General features: G+C 42.0%; 1 protein-coding gene across 1 annotated transcript; it reads left to right on the top strand.

The window, feature by feature from the left end:
- Nucleotides 1–1,355: 1,355 nt before the first annotated feature.
- Nucleotides 1,356–9,874, top strand: LOC107717622 (arginyl aminopeptidase-like 1). The gene is made up of 11 exons (XM_016524433.1): nucleotides 1,356–2,389; nucleotides 3,932–4,072; nucleotides 4,166–4,317; nucleotides 4,689–4,805; nucleotides 4,902–5,137; nucleotides 5,365–5,478; nucleotides 5,768–5,880; nucleotides 5,984–6,092; nucleotides 6,316–6,540; nucleotides 6,653–6,795; nucleotides 9,351–9,874. The coding sequence occupies exons 1-11, from the start codon at nucleotides 1,925–1,927 to the stop codon at nucleotides 9,615–9,617; spliced, it is 2,082 nt and encodes a 693-aa protein (XP_016379919.1). The 5' UTR covers nucleotides 1,356–1,924; the 3' UTR covers nucleotides 9,618–9,874.
- Nucleotides 9,875–10,142: the final 268 nt, after the last annotated feature.

Below are 10,142 nucleotides of genomic sequence, written 5' to 3'. Positions count from 1 at the left end.
AGTTTATCCAAAAATAACAATTCATCTACTCACCATCATATAGCTTAAAAGAAAGAAAAACAAAATAAATTATTTAGCGAAATGTTCAAAATGCAGAATTGTGTGACCTTTTTATAATGTAATGCCACAATGATGTAATGTTTCAAGCAACATGATGACAGAATTTTATTTTCAAGTGAACTATTCTTTAAATGTCCTACTAAAGGTTCATGAATCATCCATTCTGGAATCTGTTGGCAAGATTAAGTTTATTTATATACCATGACATACACAATGGTAATTAAGTTCTTTACATGAAAATTTTTTTTTTTTTTTTTTAAATAGTAGTCATAAAAAGGTACATAGGAAATAATCAAAGTAGCAACATTTGGGTTACCCCTGACAACTTCTGGAAGCTTTTTCCAGCTGTGGTTAGCATAACGGCTAAACACCGTCTCACCAGCATATCTGCAAGGTATTTTGGTCCAAAGCCATTATGGGATTTCCATACAATTAAAAGTATTCTGAAATGGAACTGGCAGCCAATATAATGAACTAATGGCTTGTTTTTTGGTTTTGGTCAGGAGCCTGCAGCAGTGTTTTGTATGAGCTGCAACTGTCTAATAGTCCTCATGGCAAGGCCAGTAAGAAGTCTATTGCAGTAATCTACCCTGCTGCTCATGAATGCATGAATACGCTTCTCTAGGCCTTGTTTGTGCACAAAGGATCTGATTTGTACTGTTTTGGATGGCAGTAGGCTAATTTAGTTATGGCTTTTGAAATAATATTCCAGAATGTTACCAAGGTTCCTGACTTCTTTGATATTTCATCTTTATTGTCAAATATAATGTATCATGTATCATGGCAGCCCAAGTTAGATCCGTAAATGTTCACAAAGCTGCCCTGCCTGCTAAATATATGACCTGAACCATCTAAGCACTGTTTCAGAGAGTCCTACCCACATTTTCAGTCTGTTAATGAGTACATTGTGGTCGACAGTATCAAATGCAGCACTGAGATCTAATAAAACCAACGTTTTGCTAGAATCAGTATTTAAAGGGACAGTTCACCCCAAAACAGAAATTCTGTTCCAAACCTGTATGAGTTTATTTCCTCATTTAAACATAAAAGAAGATATTTTTTCCATACTATGGCAGTCAATAGGGTCCATCAACTGTTTGGTTACACACATCCTTCAAAATATATTGTGTGTTCAGTAAGAAATTCATAGGTTTGGAACAACTTGAGTAAATAATAACATCGTTTTCATTCTAATTCATCTATTATCAACAGTACTGTGGGCACTTTATATAAACTACATTGTAATCCATAACAAACATAGCCCAGTCCTGCTGTTTTCCTGTGGTTTGTCCACTGTTGGGACAGTGTTTTTGCGGTTCATCGTGAGATGTGTTGCGAGCTCCACAGCGCCCCCCTGCAGCTCGAAAACTTTCCCGTCTCGAAGTGATTTCCTCCCCTGTTTTTACTTCCTGTTTTCTAAGGGAGTCACTTAGATCGGTTCTGCTCATCGGGGTTTCACTATGCGTTTCTTCTTCTACCGGTAATTTTTACCGATCTCTCCACAGGGATCTCAGGACGGACTGGGACATCCACGCGTATATTCTGCTTTAGATGGAGGTCGGAGGGCTGAAATCAGTCGTGTCTACGGCTCTAATGGATTTTACGTAGACTTGTGTTTTGTTTTAATGCTTTTTACTGCCTTCCTGGTTGTTTTATTATCATTTCTTGCATTCGGTTTCCTCCTCCGCGGAGTGTCCAGCCTCGACCGCCCCTTTAACTCCAGCAACAATGTAACTAACTCGATCGCTCGTTCATCTCTTCCGCCGAGCTCGAGCTCGACCCCGAAGACCGCCGCGCGCGATCGCCGCTTTTAAAGTTTGACGCTGTCGTCACGTTATCGTGTATTTATTCGCCAAACTCTACGATGGCCGAGCTGCAGCGGCCGACGCTGTGCTGCTGTCGGAAAGTGCTGGCCGTGCCCGGTAATAAGTCCTGCGAGGGCGGCCGGAGTCTGGCGCACTGTCGCCTGGTGGACGTCGCGTCGGCGTCCAACTTCCACAGCTTTAAACTCCGACATTTCCACCTGGACCTCCACCTGAACTTCGCCGTCAAGAGGATGACGGGATGGCAGGTTCTGGAGCTCACGCCCGTCCAGCCCGGCGTCCAGTCCCTCATTCTGGACACGCATCCTTCGTTATTAATTCATTCCGTGGACTGCAAGGTGCCCGGCGCGTCCGGTGCTCCTGACGTGTTTTTGTCGCTCACCTACCGAATAGAACCGTTCACCGATTACGGATCGTCTCTGAACATCAGCCTCCCGGCCGCGGTGGTCCGGCCGCACCGGGCTTTACGTGTCACCATCCGCTACCCTACCACAGACGGCCCTGCGGTAAGGTCAACGCGGTGACAGCTGACGAGCTGCCACTGATACACGCTAATAATAACTTTGTTGCACAGGACTATTGTACACATAGTCAATATCCACTAAAAATATCCCGGCAGTGGAGCCTTAATGTTGATGACCAGCTCTGCTCCCTTCTGCCACCTTCGCTTTTATGGCCTTGTTTTGGCAGATTTAAGGGGTCCTGTGGGACACGGGATTGTAACATGCTTGTGGGATCACCCCATTTATTTATTAGACACATGCAAAGGGGAAAACAGTGAGTGTACTAGAGCTATACTGATGAGAATGACCTCAGTGTAGTGTCATGTCCCCTTAAGTGGATAACTAGAGTTATCCAGGTCATGATTATGAGTGCACAAGGTAATTACTGGAAGGTGGGCTGTGTTAAACAGTTTTTTTTGTTTTGTTTTTAGTAGTGTTCAATCCCTTGAATACATTCTATCAGTAAAGCCTTTAAATAATTTCTGCCAGAAATAACATTTACATTTTTTTTTCTAGTGCTGTCAAACTATTTAATGGCGATTAATCCATCAAAAATAAAAAGTTTTTGTTTACATAATATATGGGTGTACTGTGTATATTTATATAAATACACAAACATACATGTATGTGTGTGTGTGTATATATATATATATACTCGTATATAATTTATATTGTATTTAAATATAAATATTTAATATAAAAACAAAACATATTTTTCTTAAATATATAGATGCATGTGTGTGTGTTTATATATACACAATAAATAAACACAGATCACACACATGTATTGTGTAAACAACATTTTTTATTTTGGATGCGATTAATCGTGTGACAGCACTATTTTTTTCATTAGTTTTCTTTATATATAAAAAATTAAATAATAATAATAATTTGCAGTATTAGCCAGAAACTATACAGCTATTATAATGTATCAGCATGACAACTGTGTTTCTTGGAAAAGTCTTTTTCAACGCAGCAAAGCAAAACATCATTCTCACTGATGCTTCCAAAACAATTCATTATCACAATTTCAATCAAAACCTCATCTATAATAGCCAGCTAGATAACATTACCTTGGAAAACACTCGACATCAGCAGAATTCATAACAAATTAAACTACAAACATCACAGAGAGTCAAATATATGAGTTTGCAATGCATAAAAACATTACATATCAAAATTAACACAGCTCTGTAAGCTGCCCAAAATTGGCCCCAGGTTATAAGGTGATTCTTACTGCGGAGCCCTGCTTACACTGTGCTATTTTAGTGGTGTAATATACACACAAAACATGGGCATTTTAGCTGCTCACCTCTATATGGGTAGTTGTCTTTTGTTTCTTCAACTTCATCAATTTAACTTGACGTTTGGATTCGCAACTGTATGAAATAAATGAAATTACAGTGCTTTAATCTATTAACCATGCAACCTAAACCTTGTTACGTAAATCTGTATTGAATCATTTGCATGCTCAGAGCTATTCTCCAGAACGTTTATTTGCCAAAGCTATTCCCTCACCTCATTGTTCCCTGGTTCCTTCATCAGACTTGGTGGCTGGATGCAGAGCTGACATGCGGACAAACCCGTCCGTTGGTCTTCACTCAGGGTCACTCGGTCTGCAACCGGTCGTTTTTTCCCTGTTTTGACACGCCAGCCGTCAAAAGCACCTACTCTGCCACAGTCAGGGTAAGTCTATCTAAGCTGCTCAGATCCACCAAAACAGCTCTGTGGGCATTCAGTGTTGTTTTCTGGTTTTAGATCATGTGTACTGCGTTACAGGTACCAGAGGGTGTTACAGTATTGATGAGTGCCTCAAGAAGTGCATACTCTAAACAGGACAGGGTTTTCCAGTTCTCCATGGAGTACCCTGTCCCAGCCTACTTGGTTGCCCTGGTGGCAGGAGACCTACAGCATGCAGACATTGGGCCCAGGTAAACAGGGATGGAGTACCCCTGCTGAAAAGAAGAGAATAGTTTGATACCAGCATATGCTGTTTTGAACAGCGATATACTGGTGCTCAGTCTAGGATACGCTTGCGGTGGTTTGTCTCAAATAGGTTGCTTAACCACAGGTGGCAAGACCACAACATTTACCAGCATGAAGGTGCTACCTTGGTCAACAAGGTTAACGGTTGCTGTTTTTGCTTCCAAACAGCATGGATATGCTGGTTCATCAGCTATATCCAGCATAACCAGCCTAGAAATGCTGACTATTTTAGCTGGCTTATGTGCCAATTATCTAAGATATGGGCATTGTTTTCATTAGTGTTCAGTGCTTTACCTTGGCCACAATCTGCTTTTAGGAGTCGTGTGTGGGCAGAGCCCTGCATCCTGACGTGTGCGGTCAGTAAACTGGGCGGCAATGTGGAGCGCTGGCTTAATGTGGCAGAGGGGCTTTTTGGGCCCTATGTATGGGGAAGGTCAGTTCCGTACTCTTCAGTCATATCAATCTTGTTGGCCTTGTTGCATCAAGCTTGTTGTCATATTCAGGTATTAACCTGTCTCTTCCTTTACAGGTACGACATAGTGTTCCTTCCTCCTTCATTCCCCATCGTTGCCATGGAGAATCCCTGTCTTACTTTCATAATTTCCTCCATACTGGAGAGTCAAGAGTTTCTGCTGATTGATGTCATCCATGAGATTGCTCACGGCTGGTTTGGCAATGCGGTCACCAATGCTACCTGGGAAGAAATGTGGCTCAGTGAGGGTCTGGCCACTTATGCTCAGAGGCGCATTACCACAGAGGCCTATGGTATACATGTCCTCACACGTATCCAAACTTGGTAACATCACCATGTAGGCCTTTTGCAAATGGTTATGTATACATTCCACAAAGATTCATACTTGTGTTGAACGATGCCAGTGATATGGGAGTGTTATACCCCAGCAAATGCAAAATCTCTGTGGAGTGATTCACACAGGCCTATAAATATTCCACAATGCTCTCGTTACATTTATCACTTCAATTTTCTGATTCAGGAGAAGCCTTCACTTGTCTTGAGACAGTGTTCCGTCTAGATGCTCTTCACAGACAGATGCGTCTTCTTGGAGACAACAATCCTGTCAGTAAGCTGCAGGCCAAATTTGAGCCAGGTACAACCTTTTTAACAATATAAACCAGCCTTTGTATGAGTCTGAAAGAGACCTTGGGTTTGGCACGTGGCACTTTTTCCGTACACCTGAAATAGCTGTGTGGTAAATGCATCTAAAATTCCTGGTTACTAAGATTTCAGAAAGACAGAAGCAAGGAAAATCCTCATTTGCAATGTTGAGCCTGTCTGGAAAATGTGCTTAAATATTTATAATGTTCTTGTGAAGTGTCAGACCCATGATTCATGGGTCAGTGTACCATGTTATCCATTTTCCTTCTCTTTCTCCAAAGGTGTAAACCCCAGCAGTCTAATGAATCTGTTCACCTATGAGAAAGGCTTCTGCTTTGTATCTTACCTCTCACAGCTGTGTGGCGACATCAAGAGATTTGATAGCTTTCTTAGGGTGAGAAACATGACATTCACCGCACATGCGTGAATTTTCATGCTCCACTGTACATATATGGCATGGTCCACACATGAAGTTTCTGAATTCGTGCACTGTGTAGGCCTACATTGAGAAGTTCAGATTCAGCAGCGTAATCGCTCAGGATCTGTTGGACTTTTTCCTTGGCTTCTTCCCTGAGCTGAAGGAGAGCTGCGTTGCTGAACGAGAGGGTGAGTTTCGACAGCTGTCAGAGATGATGATTAACACACAGAGACACTTATAGTTACTCATCTCACTGCGCTCCATTTGTCCTCGGTTAGGATTTTCCCTGTTGAGCCAGTCATAACACCCAGTGTGAGGGGTCAAAGCAACATTAGGAGTGCAAGAGATGGAGGCTAAATAAACAGAAATGTGACACTTCTTCCCCTCCTTCTTCCTTCCCCTCTTGCTCAGGTCTGGAATTTGAGCGATGGCTAAATGGCTGTGGTCCTCCGTTATGTGAACCGGATCTCTCGGCGGGTAGAGCTCTAACAGGCCCTGTTCAGCACCTGTGTGATCTTTGGGGCATGGATGCCCCTGACCCCCAAGTGATCTCTACATTTGACCTCTCCTCCTGGAGCACCTTTCAGACTGTCCTCTTCCTGGACCGCCTTCTAGACCGCTCACCTCTGTCTCAAGGTATTAAGAATCCATTTCGCAATTTGTCAACATTCTTTTCATTTTAGTATCCCCTTTGCGTTGATGTTTGACATCTCTTCTCTTGTAATGTGAAATGTGATTGACCTTTCAGAAGTGATGAGTCTTTTGTCAAGCTGCTACTCTGCGTTGTTGGACGGCATGAACGCTGAAGTCCAGATTCGATGGCTGCAGATTGTTGTGCGGAACAGCTTTTATCCTGATCTGCCCCGAGTTCGCAGCTTCTTGCATAAACACGTGAGTTTTGTGAATTAAGTGCCTTTTGGGCTGTAACTGATAATGCATTTAAGGGGACATAACACACACAGTTTCGGCCAATCTCATGTTAGTATCTTGAGGATCTATATAGTAGTATTGCATTCTTCATATCTCCAAAGAGTCTTGATTTAGTTTGATCAGATTCATAGAAGAAAGATACAGCTTTACGATTCTCTCAGAAAACAGCCGAGCTCCTGGAGGTGTGTTGTGGGCGGATCTAGCGAGTCGGGAGCACTTAGGCGCCGATTACCAACAAAACACAGAAATTTGATGCAGTTTTACCGGGATCTTTTAGCGCTGGGACCGCTCCATCTTTCAGTATCAAACGATGTGCAAATCCAGCATCAAACTGGGCCTTGCTGATAAAATATCCGTCACCAAAATGACGGGAACAAAAAAACACACTTGCGAAACTCCGTTGCTGTCCCGAAAAAACAAACTGCATCCACTGTTCACGTAACGCTGGGTTCTTTGGGAAGCTGAACAAGGTTATCCTTCCCTCACATCCAAAAACACACTTCTTTGGAGACATTCTTCTCGAGCAAGTCCTGAGCAGCGCTGCCAACGACTGCCGTAACCCGAATGAAGCACGTTGATGCGCTGCTCTCGCTCTCGCTCTGGTTGATGTGTGCGCACTCTTCCTGGAGAAGTGCCCATACAAGAAATTCCCCCCTTCATGACGTCATGAAGGGCCATGCTCGAAAAAAAACTTTCCAAAACTTATACAAACCCAGAAGGAGTGTATTTGGCACAGAAATACTCTTTTTTTTTTTTTACTTTGACCATGTTTAGCATGAGAATCCAACTATTTAACAGTGTAAATGACTCAGAATGCATGAAATAGCATTAGACCCCCCTCCCTTTAATGTAGCATTTCCTTATTGATTGTAAGAGCCTTTTGTGTGGTCTGAAGCTAGTAAGCTGAGTTAAAGCAAATCAGTATCTTATTTTGTTTAGAGGACACAAACACTATTAAGCTAGGGACAGTCTGGTTTGTAAAAGCGTGTAATTCAGTGAGTTAGTGTCTGGCACTCTCTGTTTCTCCCTCACCCCTCCAACTCAATATAAACTGAGTTTTCCTTAAAGGGCATCCACATTCCAGTGTTTCTAATAAACACTCTCGGCTAGTCTTTGACTATTAACTGCTTATGACGTCATGTCTCTTTTCAGAGCTGTGAAGAGATGTGCTCAATCACAACCAGTTTGGCTGGTTTCTTTTGCTTCATCGAAAGCATGTTGTATTGATTACCGTATTCTAAAGAGTATTGTGTCGAGCATTGTTACAGTTCATCCCAAGAGATTGTAAAAAGATTATGAATTCTTCAAAATGAATCCTGATGATACCATAACTTGTCATACATGGCAAACAATTTGAAATGTATCAAATCTCCAAAGTGGAGGAGATATGAAACATACTGATCTAACACTAACTTCTGATTAGATGAGACGTGTTTAAAGCCATATTACAATAGACAATATACACTCACCTGTGACCGCACATCAGTTTGCTACATTAAAATTATTGTTTAATTATTATGTTACTTGCCAGTTGAATGTTTTTTTAATTACAATTAATAATGTAACTTTTTATTGATCATTGGTGTCTTTATAATATTGGAAACCTTCAATACAAGAAAAAAATTATTGTTTTAGGCGCTTCTTCTTTGCTTGACTACAAACTCCTTATCTGGTGTAAAAACATATTGCTTTATCACATGAAGGAGATATTTAAAGGATTCTCGTCAGAGTTATATTAAAGTGCCCCTATTATGGGTAATGAAAGGTTCATATTTTGGTTTTGGGAGTCCCCAACAACAGGTTGACATGCATGCAAGGTCAAAAAACACTTTCATTGTCTTATAATATGCATTTATTTTGATCTTACTTTGCTCAACGACTCCCAAACGATTCACTCAACGATTCATTTTTCCAAAGCCCTCCTTTGCGTGACGCTAATCTGCGGTGTTTGGTCCGATTGGTCTCATTTTTATTTAATCTAGCCTGTAATGCCTGATAAAGCAGCGTTTGTGAGCGCAGTGCTGCTTTGTGTACAGCGTTACCGGGGAAACCGTTATTTTTACCGCTCCAAAAGCGGCACCTAGTGGCAAAGAATGAATTAGCATTTTCATTCTTACCAACGCGAAAAGACCAACAAGTGGGCGGGCAATATGCTAATGTTTCATGTTGATGTCAACATGAAACGGCTTGGGATTTGTTTTAAAAACGACTCGTTTCAATGATTCAGAGTCGACTCTTTCTTTTGAGAGACAATAACTTTATACACGGTGCACTTTCAGATTTAAAACTTTGCAGGATGTTTTCATTCACTTAGAGCTGTGTTACACACTGCATCAAAGGTCATTTTCAAAAATCCATAATAGGGGCACTTTAAAGTGTGAGTAGTATAGTTTGACTTTTGTCACTACTTTCACTGAGGCATTCTGACTTGACCTTACTGAGGTGCTGTTTTAAATTAAGAATTGGGCATTGTATGCATAGAACTATTAACTTTCCTCTTCCTTTTTTCTTTCTAGACCTCACGGATGTACACAGTGCCCCTTTATGAGGATCTGTGTGGAGGGGTGATGAAGTGTTTTGCTGTGGAGGTATTTTATCAAACTCAGGCCCGTTTGCACCCAAATCTATGCAGGACACTTCAGCAGATACTGTTCCAAAGCAGCGCCCTTAACACCAGCACAGCTCCATCTTTACTCACATCACCACCCTCTGCCCCTTCCTCACCCACAGACCCCCCTGCCAACGGGACCATCGCCCTGCGAGACGTCAACGTGTCCGCATGAGTTCAAAACTTCTGTGGAGAAGCAGAAGGTTTGAGGTGAAAAGCCAGAAGGGCAGGAACTGGACAGGAATTGAACTCCTTGGCTCAGACTGGACCATAGCAATGCATTATGGGAGGCCAGCGCTGATGGGTGTACACTCTCACCAACACTGGGATGTCTGTTTAAAAAGGCAGACACTGATTTTTATAAGCTAAACATAAAGCTGCTCAGGGCTGTGGAACGAAGTGGAGGACAAATGTTTGCAATGGTTATTATGCCATAACAAGATTTCAGAGACTTTCCTTTTGCTAGCTACACAGAGGTGTTCTGAGGAGGACCAATCCCTGACTAATCGCCTTCCTGGACAGTGTTTGAGAAGTGGCATGAATGCACACAGTCTGTACTCACTGTGCAAATCTGATCATGGCCTAATGAAGATCCTGCAGAACCAACACACTCTCAGCCTTTCTGTGATAAACAGATTTGTTTCCTTTTTGTTTGAACTGGAATCTGTTTTTCTCAAGCTTCTCTTTCCTGGTGCTAACC

The sequence above is a fragment of the Sinocyclocheilus rhinocerous genome, unplaced genomic scaffold (genome assembly GCF_001515625.1).
Source record: "Sinocyclocheilus rhinocerous isolate Xijiao unplaced genomic scaffold, SAMN03320098_v1.1 scaffold240, whole genome shotgun sequence".
NCBI lineage: Eukaryota > Metazoa > Chordata > Actinopteri > Cypriniformes > Cyprinidae > Sinocyclocheilus > Sinocyclocheilus rhinocerous.
Note: the sequence above shows the minus strand (reverse complement) of the source record. Positions and strands in the feature narration are given on the sequence as shown.

Bases quoted from the DNA above. Each gene is read 5' to 3' on its own strand.
- LOC107717622 (XM_016524433.1), top strand. From the start codon at position 1,925: ATGGCCGAGCTGCAGCGGCCGACGCTGTGCTGCTGTCGGAAAGTGCTG. The intron at 5,138-5,364 runs GTATACATGTCC...TTTCTGATTCAG, and splicing joins CATTACCACAGAGGCCTATG to GAGAAGCCTTCACTTGTCTT. The intron at 6,093-6,315 runs GTGAGTTTCGAC...CCTCTTGCTCAG, and splicing joins CTGCGTTGCTGAACGAGAGG to GTCTGGAATTTGAGCGATGG.